The following is a 13665-nucleotide window of genomic DNA, read 5'->3' on the forward strand; positions in this document are numbered from 1 at the left end:
CAGGAACAGAAGAGAACTGTCTGTCTTTCAGACGGAAGGGAAGGGATGTAAATTATCCTGAACTGTCTGGGATCTCTGTTGCAAAGGCAATTTCACACAGAATCACGTCCATGAACGGATGACAATGGGAAATCACCCCGGTGTGGATGGAGCCCTAGAGGACTTATCCCAGTCAGCATTTCTCCTTTTGTTTGCTGCCAGCTCTATAATGAAAGCAGGCCATGTGAGAAGGTGGTCATGGGAGGTGGATGGGAGGTGGGTCATTTTCTCTGCCTAACTTACCTCATAGGTAGGATTGACGGTTCATGACTGGGCATCCCCAGGAGTTTTGGGAGGCGGAGACGTTTGAGACATTGTTTCCTACTTCATTCCTAGAGCATCATGATGTCATTTCCTGTTCCAATAAGGAAGTGGTGTCACGACGCTCTAGGAATTTCAAAACCCTTCATGGGAAGACTTATAGACTTTTTTGATATTCCTAGAGCAGGGGTGGCCAATGGTAGCTCTCCAGATATTTTTTACCTGCAGCTCCCATCAGCCCCAGCCAGCATGGCCAATGGCTGGGGCTGATGGGAGTTGTAGGCAAAAAAAAAATATCTGGAGAGCTACCGTTGGCCACCCCTGGCCTAGAGCATCATTAGAAAAGAGCAAGAGTCCACTAGCACCTTAAAGACTAACAAAATGTGCAGCAGGGCATGGACTTTTGTGAGTCACTGCTCATGAAAGCTCACAGCCTATCACATATTTTGTTAGTCTTTGAGGTGCTAGTGGACTCTTGCTCTTTTCTGCCGCTGCAGGCAGACTAACAAGGCAACCCGTCTTGATCTAGAGCATCATGGCGTCACTTCCTTTTCTTAAACAGTAAGTGACTTCATGATGCCCCTAGGGATTTCAAAGTTTTCTATGGTAAAACCACAGAGATTTAAAAAAAAATTCCTAGAGTGTCATGACATCACTTCCTGTTCTGAAAGGAAGTGGCATCCAGGTGTCGATTGAAGAATTTCCCCCTTTCTATTCCTCCCAGCCCACCACTGATGAAAGCAAGGTGGAAGGGAAACTGGAAGCTCCTTCTTCCCCATCCAACGCTTCCTCGCTGTGCTGAGCAGACAGGCAATTTCCCCCATTGTACACCTCACTGTGATCTGGAGCTTGTTGGGCATATTATGGATCTGGCCCCTAAGAGAGCCAGTTTGGTGTAGTGGTGTAGTGTGCGGACTCTTATCTGGGAGAACCGGGTTTGATTCCCCACTCCTCCACTTGTACCTGCTAGCATGGCCTTGGGTCAGCCATAGTGGTTAAGTGTACAGACTCTTATCTGGGAGAATGGGTTTGATTCCCCACTCCTCCATTTGCAGCTGCTAGCATGGCCTTGGGTCAGCCATAGTGGTTAAGTGTACAGACTCTTATCTGGGAGAACCGGGTTTGATTCCCCACTCCTCCACTTGCAGCTGCTGGAATGGCCTTGGGTCAGCCATAGCTCTAGCAGGAGTTGTCCTTGAAATGGCAGCTTCTGGGAGAGCTCTCTCAGCCCCACCCACTTCACAGGGTGTCTGTTGTGGGGGAGGAAAGGAAAGGAGATTGTAGGCCGCTCTGAGACTCTGTCCTTGGAAGGGCAGCTGCTGTGAGAGCCCTTTCCAGCCCCACCCACCTCACAGGGTGTCTGTTGTGGGGGAGGAAGGGAAAGGAGATTGTGAGCCACTCTGAGACTCTGTCCTTGGAAGGGCAGCTGCTGTGAGAGCCCACTCAGCCCCACCCACCTCGCAGGGTGTCTGTTTTGGAGGAGGAAGGGAAAGGAGATTGTGAGCCGCTCTGAGACTCTGTCCTTGAAAGGGCAGCTGCTGTGAGAGCCTTCTCAGCCCCAACCACTTCACAGGGTGTCTGTTGTGGGGGAGGAAGGAAAAGGAGATTGTGAGCCACTCTGAGACTCTGTCCTTGGAAGGGCAGCTGCTGTGAAAGCCCTCTCCAGCCCCACCCACCTCACAGGGTGTCTGTTGTGGGGGAGGAAGAGAAAGGAGATTGTAGGCTGCTCTGAGACTCTGTCCTTGAAAGGGCAGCTGCTGTGAGAGCCCTCTCAGCCCTACCCACCTCACAGGGTGTCTGTTGTGGGGGAGGAAGGGAAAGGAGATTGTGAGCCGCTCTGAGACTCTGTCCTTGAAAGGGCAGCTGGTGTGAGAGCCCTCTATAGCCCCACCCACCTCACAGGGTGTCTGTTGTGGGGGAGGAAGGGAAAGGAGATTGTAGGCCGCTCTGAGACTCTTCAGAGTAGATATAATATCTTCTTCTTCTTAAGTGAGAACAAGAGGAAGCAACCCATAACCTCAAGGGGCAGCTGACTCCAGAGAAAGGGACCTGCCACAGAGAAATCTAGTGGAGCAGATTTGAATTCTGTCTGAGGGAAGGGGACTCTGTTTGCCCAGCAAACTGCCAGACTCCACCCTCTAAAACACGCCTCTCCCAGGTCTTACTGCTTCACGGTGATCATCCAGAATGCATTTCACAGCGTCCACAATTGGCCGCTTCCTGCTTCTGCCCTCGCACACTGGAAGAGACCAGAACAGGAAAGCAACAGCTTAGAAATTGGAGTCTAATTTTATAAAGAAAACAGCATTTTTTTTTAAAAAAAAATGACACAATTTAGAAGAAGACTGCAGATTTATACCCCACCCTTCACTCTGAATCAGAAAATGCTGCTGGAATTCTGACACAGCACAAAATGGCTGCTGGAATTCTGACAGCACAAAATGGCTGCTGGAGGCAGAGCTAGGCACAAAATGGCTGCCACTGCTTCCCTTCAGTCATAGAGTGGAGATCCGTGCGCTGTGGGGGAGCTGTTGCTGAAGCAACGTTTTTAAAAATTATCTACACAGCAAATCGCACCTCCAGTGGCCAATCAGAAGCCTTGCTGGACAAAAGCCCCACCTAGGGTTGCTAGGTGTGTGTTGGAAAATACCTGGAGCTTTTGGGGGTGGAGCCAGGAGAAGGCGGGGTTTGGGGGAGCTGGAGGGGCTCAGCATGGTACAATGCCAGCGAGTCTACCCTTCAAGGCTCTCCATGGGAGCCGATCTCTGCCAGCTGGAGATGCAGTTGGTACAACGGGAGATCTCCAGGTCCCACTTGGATGGTGGCAACTCTAGCCCCACCCATTTTTCTAAAAATGGCCTTCAAGAAAAGGTTGGGGGACCTCTGCTCTGAAGGATTCTATCGGTGCCCAGCCTTGTTCTTTCACGAGAGAACTCTTTGGCGTGCTGCACTTTTCTTGTTTCTGTTACTCACGGTTGTCGCTCGCAATGACGGCTTTGAGGTGTTTGAGCAGGACCACGCGGACGTATTCGGTGTCGTCCTTCATCTGCGTCTGCAAGAAGTCCAGGGCATCCACGGGAGAACAGCAGACTGTGGGGGAACACGCGAAGCTGCCTTATATACGGAATCAGTCCCTTGGCCCATCTAGGGGTTGCCAAGTCCCCCGCAAACCGTAGAGTTTTCCCTCCAAATTGCTAGAGCGTGCGGGAAAACCATAGAGTTTCCCCAGAAGCTCCTAGAACGGCCGGCGTGCGATGTTGCCAGGGCGATGATGTCACTGAGAGCGATGCCATCATGCCAGCAATGGGGGAGGACCCCCCCCCCTGCTGGCCCAATGCGGGCCGGTGGGTTGGGAACCTTCGGGGCTGGGGAATCCCCACCTGGCTTGGGAACTTATCACTGTTGGTCTTGTCTACCAGGACTGGCGGTGGCCCTCCAAGGTCTCAGGCAGAGGTCTTCCACATTACCTACCAGATCTTTTAACTAGAGATGCTGGGAATTGAACCTGGGACCTTCTGCATGCCAAGCAGAGGCTCTGCCACCGAGCTACAGCCCCACTTCATGGCTCTCCAGGGTCTCAGGCTGAGGTCTTTCCCATCACCTCCTGCCTGGTCCTTTTAACTGGAGATGCTGGGAATTGAACCTGGGACCTTCTGCATGCCAGGCAGATGCTCTGCCACTGAGCTACAGCCCCCGCTTCATGGCTCTTCTGGGTCTCAGGCTGAGGTCTTTCCCATCATCTCCTGCCTGGTCCTTTTAACTGGAGATGCTGGGAATTGAACCTGGGACCTTCTGCATGCCAAGCAGAGGCTCTGCCACCGAGCTACAGCCCCCACTTCATGGCTCTCCAGGGTCTCAGGCTGAGGTCCTTCCCATCACCTCCTGCCTGGTCCTTTTAACTGGAGATGCTTGGAATTGAACCTGGGACCTTCTGCATGCCAAGCAGAGGCTCTGCCACTGAGCTACAGCCCCACTTCATGACTCTCCAGGGTCTCAGTTGGAGGTCTTTCCCATCACCTCTTGCTGGTTCTTTTAATTGGAGATGCCAGGGATTGAACCTGGGACCTTTGGTATGCCAAGCAGAGGCTCTGCCACTGAGCCATGGCTAGGGTTGCCAATCCCCAGTTGGGGGCAGGGGATGCCCTGGTTTGGAGGCCCTCCTCCTGCTTCAAGGTAATCAGAAAGCGGAGGGGAAGGAATGTCTGCTGGACACTTCATTATCTCTTATGGAAACTGATTTCCATAAATTAGAACGGAGAATTGATCTGTGGGTCTGTGGGGCTTCGGGGGTGGGGCTGTTTTTTTGAGGTAAAAGCACCAAATTTGCAGCATAGCATCCAGTGCCTCTCCCCAAAACCACCACCAAATTTCAAAGAATTGGACCAGGAGGTTAAATTCTGTGAGCTCACAAAGAAGGTGCCCCTATCTTTCATAATTTCCAATGGAGGAAAGGCATCTAAAAGGTGTGTGGTCCCTTTCAAGAGAGCCAGTTTGGTGTAGTGGTTAAGTGCGTGGACTTTTCTCTGGGAGAACTGGGTTTGATTCTCCGCTCCTCCACTTGCACCTACTGGAATGGCCTTGGGTCAGCCATAGCTCTGACAGAGGTTATCCTTGAAAGGGCAGCTGCTGGGAGAGTTCTCTCAGCCCCACCCACCTCACAGGGTGCCTGTTGTGGGGGGAGAAGATACAGGAGACTGTAAGCCGCTCTGAGTGTCTGATTCAGAGAGAAGGGTGGGGTATAAATCTGCAATTCTTCTTCTTCAATGTGATGGCCAGAACTTCCTTTGGAGACCCAGTTTGGTGTAGTGGTTTAGTGTGCGGACTCTTATCTGGGAGAACCGGGTTTGATTCCCCACTCCTCCACTTGCACCTGCTAGCATGGCCTTGGGTCAGCCATAGCTCTGGCAGAGGTTGTCCTTGAAAGGGCAGCTGCTGTGAGAGCCCTCTCCAGCCCCACCCACCTCACAGGGTGTCTGTTGTGGGGGAGGAAGGGAAAGGAGATTGTGAGCTGCTCTGAGACTCTTCGGAGTGGAGGGTGGGATATAAATCCAATATCTTCATCTACCTCACAGGGTGTCTGTTGTGGGGGGAGGAAGGGAAAGGAGATTGTGAGCCGCTCTGAGACTCTTCGAGTGGAGGGTGGGATATAAATCCAATATCTTCATCTACCTCACAGGGTGTCTGTTGTGGGGAGGAAGGGAAAGGAGATTGTGAGCCACTCTGAGACTCTTCGGAGTGGAGGGCGGGATATAAATCCAGTATCTTCATCTACCTCACAGGGTGTCTGTTGTGGCGGAGGAAGGTAAAGGAGATTGTGAGCCGCTCTGAGGACTCTTCGGAGTGGAGGGCGGGATATAAATCCAATATCATCAAATATCATCTTTGGAGTTCAGTTATGTTTGTCACAACCTTCCTCCTGGCTCCACCCCCAAAGTCTCCTGGCTTCATTCCCAAAGTCCCCAGGTATTTCTTGAATTGGACTTGGCAGCCCTAGCACCATGGCCCCCACCACGTCTTCAGGGAGCTCATTTAAGATTGCAAAGCAAGGAAACCAAGGCCAAGTATGATCTCCTATCAGCCGAATCACAGTTCCACAAACGGACCCATTATTAAAGCAAGCCGGTGCTTGTTTGGTGTTCGGCTTGTATGGTACGCTGCAAACCAGCCACACTTCTTACCCAGGTGGCTGAAAGCCTCCACCAACACGTCACGATGTTCTCTGGTAACCTGCTGATGTCCTCATGAGGTCCCGGAAAAAGGCAGAAAAAGAGGAAAGAAGTCACTCAGTGGAAGAAGCCATTTTGGAAGCCAACGCAAGGGGGTTTTCTGTTCCCCATGCTAACGTGGGGTTGGACTCTTTAATCTGTCAGCAGAAGTTGCCGGGAGTTACGGACCTGTTCTACTTTCCCCGTCCCTATCTAGGGAAAGTTGATTCCTGGGGGGTTACGAGACAGACTTGGGGGGCTGAACTGGAGGGAAAAGGGAGCGGAATCGCTTTCCTAGTATCATAATGCCCCTGTACAAATCAATGGTGCGGCCTCATTTGGAGTACTGTGTACAATTCTGGTCACCACACCTCAGAAAAGATATTATAGGATTGGGGAAAGGCGCAGAAAAGGGCAACTAGAATGATTAAACGGTTGGAACACTTTCCCTGTGAAGAAAGGTTAAAACGCTTGGGGCTCTTCAGCTTGGAGAAACATCATCTGAGGGGTAACGTGATAGACGTTTATAAGGTTATGCATGGGACAGAGAAGACAGAGAAAGAAGTCCTTTTCTCCCTTTCTCACAATGTGAAAACTCGTGGGCATTCAATGAAAATTACTGAGCAGTCGGGTTAAAACGTATAAAAGGAAGTACTTCTTCACCCAAAGGGTGATTAACATGTGGAATTCACTGCCACAGGAGGTGGTGGCAGCTACAAGCGTAGGCAGTTTCAAGAGGGATTGGATAAACATCTGGCGCAGAGGGTCCATCAGAGGCTATCAGAAGAAGGCTGCAGATTTATACCCCCACCTTTCTCTCTGAACCGGAGATTCAAGTGGATTACAATCTCCTTTATCTCCTTCCCCCACAACAGACACCCTGTGAGGCAGGTGGGACTGAGAGAGCTCTCCCAGAAGCTGCCCATTCAAGGACAATCTCTGAGAGAGCTCTGGCTGACCCAAGGCCATTCCAGCAACTGCAAGTGGAGGAGTGGGGAATCAAACCCGGTTCTCCCCAGATGAGAGTTGGCACACTTAACCACGACACGGAACTAGCCACAGGGTATCGATGGAACTCTCTTTCTGGGGTAGTGATGCTCTGTCTTCTTGGTGCTTGGGGGTGTGTGTGTGCGTGGGATGACTTCTAGTGTCCCCCACTGGTGGACCTCTTGATGTCACCAGAGTTTGGACCACTGTGAAGATTTTGGATTTATATCCCACCCTATACTCTGAATCTCAGAGCGGTCACAATCTCCTCTACCTTCCCCCCCCCCCCCCCCACAACAAACACCCTGTGAGGTGGGTAGGGCTGAGAGTGCTTTTATAGCAGCTGCCCTTTCAAGGACAACCTCTGCCAGAGCTATGGCTGACCCAAGGCCATTCCAGCAGGGGCAAGTGGAGGAGTGGGGAATCAAACCCGGTTCTCCCAGATAAGAGAGCTCTGGCTGACCCAAGGCCATTCCAGCAGGTGCAAGTGGAGGAGTGGGGAATCTAACCCGGTTCTCCCAGATAAGAGTCCACGCAGTTATCCGCTACACCAAACTGGGTCTCACAGAGCATTGGACTAGATGAGCTATTGGCCTGATCCAACATGGCTTCTCTGACGTTCTTCTGCCTTTTGTGGCAGTGGAGTTTGCACTTGTGCAAGGGAGGGTGGTTTTGCTCCCTTTCCCTTTTTACAGTGGACCCTCAAGCTGCATAAGTCCATGTGGAATCCACGGGGAAGAGAGAGGGGAACACAGGAGAGACCCCCAGCTGTTGATATCATGTAGGTGAGCCAGGGGAAGATCACCCTTTGAACAGAGTTTGAGTTCGATGGTACCTTGAAGACCAACAAAGTTTTCTTCCTGGTATAAGCTTCTGTGTGCACACACACGCCTTCAGATTCTTCAGGTATCTGAAGGAACAGGCATGCGTATGAGAGCTTAGACCAGGAAGGGGTCACTGGACTTTGTTCTGCTTCTTCAGACCAACACGGCTGCCCACCTGAACCCCTTGAATTGGTTTGAGAAGATACATGTCTTTCTTCAAGGGACAACCATCTGGAGAGCCAGTTTGGTGTAGTGGTTAAGCGTGCGGACTCTTATCTGGGAGAACCGGGTTTGATTCCCCCACTCCTCCACTTGCACATGCTGGAATGGCCTTGGGGCAGCCATAGCTCTGGCAGAGGTTGTCCTTGAAAGGGCAGCTGCTGTGAGAGCCCTCTCCAGCCCCTCCAGGGTGTCTGTTGTGGGGGAGGAAGGTAAAGGAGATTGTAGGCCGCTCTGAGACTTTGTCCTTGAAAGGGCAGCTGCTGTGAGAGCCCTCTCAGCCTCACCCACCTCACAGGGTGTCTGGTTGTGGGGAAGGAAGGGAAAGGAGATTGTAGGCCGCTCTGAGACTCTGTCCTTGAAAGGGCAGCTGCTGTAAGAGCCCTCTCCAGCCTCACCCACCTCACAGAGTGTCTGTTGTGGGGGAGGAAGGGAAAGGAGATTGTGAGCCACTCTGAGACTCTGTCCTTGAAAGGGCAGCTGCTGTGAGAGCCCTCTCCAGCCTCACCCACCTCACAGAGTGTCTGTTGTGGGGGAGGAAGGGAAAGGAGATTGTGAGCCACTCTGAGACTCTGTCCTGAAAGGGCAGCTGCTGTGAGAGCCCTCTCCAGCCCCACCCACCTCACAGGGTGTCTGTTGTGGGGGAGGAAGGGAAAGGAGATTGTAGGCTGTTCTGAGGACTCTGTCCTTGAAAGGGCAGCTGCTGTGAGAGCCCTCTCAGCCCCACCCACCTCACAGGCTGTCTGTTGTGGGGGAGGAGTCTGATTCAGAGAGAAGGGCGGGGTATGAATCTGCAATTCTTCTTCTTCAATTCTATTAGGAAATGCTTTTGAACGCAATTAGTCAGTGCAAGAGGAAGTAACTCCAGTGATAAGGTGAATCCCCTTCATACGTCGGCAATAAGAAAAAGGGACTCAGGTATATGGAAACTAAGACCCCCCAAACAGTGGTGCCTCTAGACCAGAGATGGCTAAACTGTGCTCTTGCACACGTATTGAGTGGCTCTTGAAGCCCCCACAGCCCCATCAGCAGGCTTGGAAAAAGCATTTTCCTCTTTAAATCACTTCGCCAAGCCACTAGGGAATGCATCTCAAGTTGCTTTTCCACCCTTCCCTCCATCACCTTGTGGCTCTCAAACATCTGGCTCTTATATTAAGCAAGTTTGGCCACCCCTGCTCTGGACCAGGCCAGACTCTAAAAACCACATAGAATAAACATCAGAGGTTTGAGGAAGAAGGAAGGAAGGAAGGGAAGGAAGGAAGGAAGGAAGGAAGGAGGAAGGAAGGAGGAGGGAGGGAGAAGGAAAGAAGGAAGGAAGGTAAGGAAGGAAAGAAAGAGGAGAGAGGAAGGAAGGAAGGAAGGAAGGAAGAAAGGTAAAGAGGTAAAGGAAAGAAAGAGGGAGGGAGGGAAGGAAGGTAAAGAAGGTAAGGAAGGAATGAAAGAGGGAGGGAAGGAAGGAAGGAAGGTAAGGAAAGAAAGAAAGAGGGAGGGAGGGGAAAGAAGGAAGGAAGGTAAAGAAAGAAGGAAAGAGGGAGGGAGGAAAGGAAGGAAAGAGGAAGGAAGGAAGGTAAAGAAGGAAGGAAGGTAAAGAAGGAAGGAAGGAAAGAGGTAGGAAGGAATGAAAGAGGGAGGGAGGGAAGGAAGGAAGGAAAGAGGAAGGAGGAAGGAAGGTAAAGAAGGTAATGAAGGAAAGAGGAAAGAGGGAGGGAAGGAAGGAAGGAAAGAGGAAGGAAGGAAGGTAAAGAAGGTAAGGAACGAAGGAAGATTAAGAAGGTAAGAAGGAAGGAAAGAGGGAGGGAGGGAAGAAGGAAGGCAGGAGGGAGGGAGGGAAGGAGGAAGGTAAGGAAGGAAAGAAAGAGGGAGAGAGGGAAGGAAGGAAGGAAGAAAGGTAAAGAAGGTAAAGGAAAGAAAGAGGGAGGGAGGGAAGGAAGGTAAAGAAGGTAAGGAAGGAAAGAAAGAGGGAGGGAAGAGAAGGAAGGAAGGTAAGGAAGGAAGAAAAGAGGGAGGAGGGAAAGAAGGAAGGAAGGTAAGAAGAAGGAAAGAGGGAGGAGGAAAGGAAGGAAAGAGGAAGGAAGGAAGGTAAAGAGGAAGGAAGGTAAAGAAGGAAGGAAGGTAAAGAAGGAAGGAAGGTAAAGAGGTAGGAAGAAGGAAAGAGGGAGGAGGAAGGAAGGAAGGAAAGAGGAAGGAAGGAAGGAAGGTAAGAGGTAAGGAAGGAAAGAAGGAAAGAGAGGAGAGGAAGGAAGGAAGGAAAGAGGAAGGAAGGAAGGTAAAGAAGGTAAGGAACGAAGGAAGATAAAGGAAAGAGGAAGGAAGGAAGGTAAAGAAGGTAAGGAACGAAGGAAGATAAAGAAGGTAAGAAGGAAGGAAAGAGGGAGGGAGGGAAGGAAGGAAGGAAGGAAGGAAGGAAGGAAGGAAGGAAGGAAGGAGGGAGGGAAGGAAGGAGGGAGGGAAGGAAGGGAGGAGGGAGGGAGGAAGGAAGGTAAGGAAGGAAGGAAGGAAAGAGGGAGGGAAGGAGGGAAGGAAGGAAGGCAGGAGGGAGGGAGGGAAGGAAGGGAGGAGGGAGGGAGGAAGGAAGGTAAAGAAGGAAGGAAGGTAAAGAAGGAAGGAAGGTAAAGAAGGTAAGGAAGGAAGGAAAGAGGGAGGGAGGGAAGGAAGGAAGGAAAGAGGAAGGAAGGAAGGAAGGTAAAGAAGGTAAGGAAGGAAAGAAGGAAAGAGGGAGGGAAGGAAGGAAGGAAAGAGGAAGGAAGGAAGGTAAAGAAGGTAAGGAACGAAGGAAGATAAAGAAGGTAAGAAGGAAGGAAAGAGGGAGGGAGGGAAGGAAGGAAGGAAGGAAGGAAGGAAGGAAGGAGGGAGGGAAGGAAGGAGGGAGGGAAGGAAGGGAGGAGGGAGGGAGGAAGGAAGGTAAGGAAGGAAGGAAAGAGGGAGGGAAGGAAGGAAGGAAGGAAGGAAGGAAGGAAGGAAGGAGGGAGGGAAGGAAGGGAGGAGGGAGGGAGGAAGGAAGGTAAGGAAGGAAGGAAAGAGGGAGGGAGGGAAGGAAGGCAGGAGGGAGGGAGGGAAGGAAGGTAGGGAAGGAAGGAAGGAAAATAGATGGGGGGGGGAGGAGAGGGAGAGAGGTGGGGAAAAGCAGCTTTAAATCCCAGCTGGCTTGGCTTGTAGAAGTGATTCAAAGAGTCGAATGCCTTCTCCAAGCCAGCCAACAGGGCAGGGAGGGTTTTGAGAGCTGCACAATATGTGTGAAAGAGCCACATGTGGCTCCCGCGCTGCAGTTTGGCCAGCCCTGCTCTAGATCTGTTTGGTCGTTCTTGTGGATCAAGAATAATTTCCATGGAAAATGTGGCCCCTGAACATTCTCAGTTGGAACCACCAGTTATCTTTAGGTTTTCTGACATGGCTTAGGCAGAAAGTATGGTAGCACTATCTCATTTCCATGTCTTCCCCTATTCCATCTCCCCAGCAAACCTGCAAGGTAGGTGAGATTGGGAATGACTCAGTCTGGAATTTTTGCGCGCACGCGATGCAATGACATCACCCAGGAGTGACGTCATCATGGCGGTGATGAGGCACGGGGTCAGTCTAGGCATTTCTGGGGAAACTCTATGGTTTCCCCGGACGCTCTAGCCATTTGGGAGGAAAAAACTCTATGGTACCTATTGTACCACAGAGTCTCCCCTCCCAAATGGCTAGAGCATCCGGGAAAACCATAGTTTTCCCCGGAAATGTCTAGAGTGGCCACTGCGTGCCGTCGCTAGCACGATGACGTCACTTCCGGGTGACCTCACCGTGCCGGTGATGTAGGGGGAGGTTCCCCCCACTGGCCCAATGTGGGCTGGTGGATTGGGAACCTTCCGGGAGGGGGAACCTCCACCTGGACTGGGGACTTGGCAGCCCAACACTATGCTGGTATGATACCTGATCTTGTGTAGCCGCTGCTCCTTCTTGGATCTGTCTCTGTCGTGCGGCCTCTGGGTTTTGTGACTTCCAGCCGTGGGCTAGGAACCTGTCCATGAGCTTGGGCCATTTGTGTAATTGCTGGACTGAAGTACCAAGCGGCAAAACCTAGGAGAAAAAAAATGTAGGATTTGTTTTAAAACTTCAAACAACTCTCTTTCCTGTTCCAGATATTTCTGGTGTCTGTTCTGTATGAACCCATGAAACTGCCTTATCCTCTCTCAGACCGTTCGTCCGTCAAGGGAAGTATCACCTACTCTGATCCCTGTATAAATCAATGGTGCGGCCTCATGGGGAGTACTGTGTACAATTCTGGTCACCGCACCTCAAAAAAAGAGATTATAGCATTGGGGAAAGGTGCAGAAAAGGGCAACTAGAATTATTCAAGGGTTGGAACACTTTCTCTATGAAGAAAAGTTAAAACGGTTGGGGCTCTTTAGCTTGGAGAAACACCGACTGCAGGGTGACATGAGAGAGGTTTGCAAGATTATGCATGGGATGGAGAAAGTAGAGAAAGAAGTCCTTTTCTCCCTTTCTCACAATACAAGAACTCGTGGGCATTCGATGAAATTGCTGAGCAGTCAGGTTAGAACTGATACAAGGAAGTACTTCTTTACCCTAAAGGTGATTAACATATGGAATTCATTGCTATAGGAGGTGGTAGCGGCTCCAAGCATAGACAGCTTCAAGAGGGGATTGGATCAATATCTGGAGCAGAGGTCCATCGGTGACTATTGGACACAGTGTATTGTTGGAACTCTGTCTGGGGCAGTGATGCTCTGTATTCTTGGTGCTTGGGAGGGGCAACAGTGGGAGGGCTCCTAGTGTCCTGGCCCCACTAGTGGACCTCCTGAGGGCCCCTGGTTTTTTAGCCACTGTGTGTCACGTTCTCGGGGGGCAGGCAGGAGGGAGCCCAATGCCAGTCCAAGGTCCAAGTCCAGGAAGTCAAGCAGGAGCCAAGTCACCAAGGCAGAATCACAAACCGAAATCAGAAGTCAATGTCCAAAAGCCAAGGAAATCAAGCAGGTCAGGATCAGGAAGGAGTGTGGATGCAAGCCAAATAATAGACTTGTTGCTTCCACGAGGTTCCCTGGTCCTGGGTGGGAATTACATGGGAGCCTCAGTCAGCCTGGGTGGCAGCAACTCTGCTAGAACTCCGGGCTGAGAGATCTGAAGCCTCGGCGTGCCTCATGTCTTCGCTCTGAAAGTTCTTTCCGGAGCCTGCTTCGAATTCTTGAGATGGGAGGGGGAGAGCTTGGAGGAGATTGATGGTCAACAGCTGACACTGGTGCCTGGAATAGGGTTGCCAATCCCCAGGTGGGGGCAGGGTATCCCCCGGTTTGGAGACCCTCCCCCCGCTTCAGGGTCATCAGAAAGCGGGGGGAGGAGAGGGAAATGTCTGCTGGGAACTCTATTATTCCCTGTGGAGATTTATTCCCATAGAAAATCATGGAGAATTGATCTGCGGGTATCTGGGACTCTGGGGGGCTGTTTTTTGGGGTAGAGGCACCAAATTTTCAGTATAGCATCTAATGCCTCTCCCCAAAATACCCCCCAAGTTTCAAAAAGTTTGGACCAGGGGGTCCAATTCTATGAGCCCCAAAAGAAGGTGCCCCATCCTTCATTATTTCCTACGGAAGGAAGGCATTGAAAAGGTGTGCCGTCCCTTTAAATGTGATGGC

The 13665-nt window shown here is 51.2% G+C and overlaps 1 protein-coding gene across 1 annotated transcript in view; it reads right to left on the reverse strand.

Moving 5' to 3' along the window:
• LOC132588980 (maestro heat-like repeat-containing protein family member 2B) overlaps positions 1-13665 on the reverse strand; it is a 195330-nt gene that overhangs the window by 126898 nt on the left and 54767 nt on the right. The window contains 4 exon segments of the mRNA XM_060261483.1: positions 2466-2539; positions 3274-3390; positions 5979-6030; positions 11927-12091. Of these exon segments, the coding sequence (XP_060117466.1) occupies positions 2466-2539; positions 3274-3390; positions 5979-6030; positions 11927-12091 (408 nt within the window).

Source organism: Heteronotia binoei, chromosome 21 (genome assembly GCF_032191835.1).
Source record: "Heteronotia binoei isolate CCM8104 ecotype False Entrance Well chromosome 21, APGP_CSIRO_Hbin_v1, whole genome shotgun sequence".
NCBI lineage: Eukaryota > Metazoa > Chordata > Lepidosauria > Squamata > Gekkonidae > Heteronotia > Heteronotia binoei.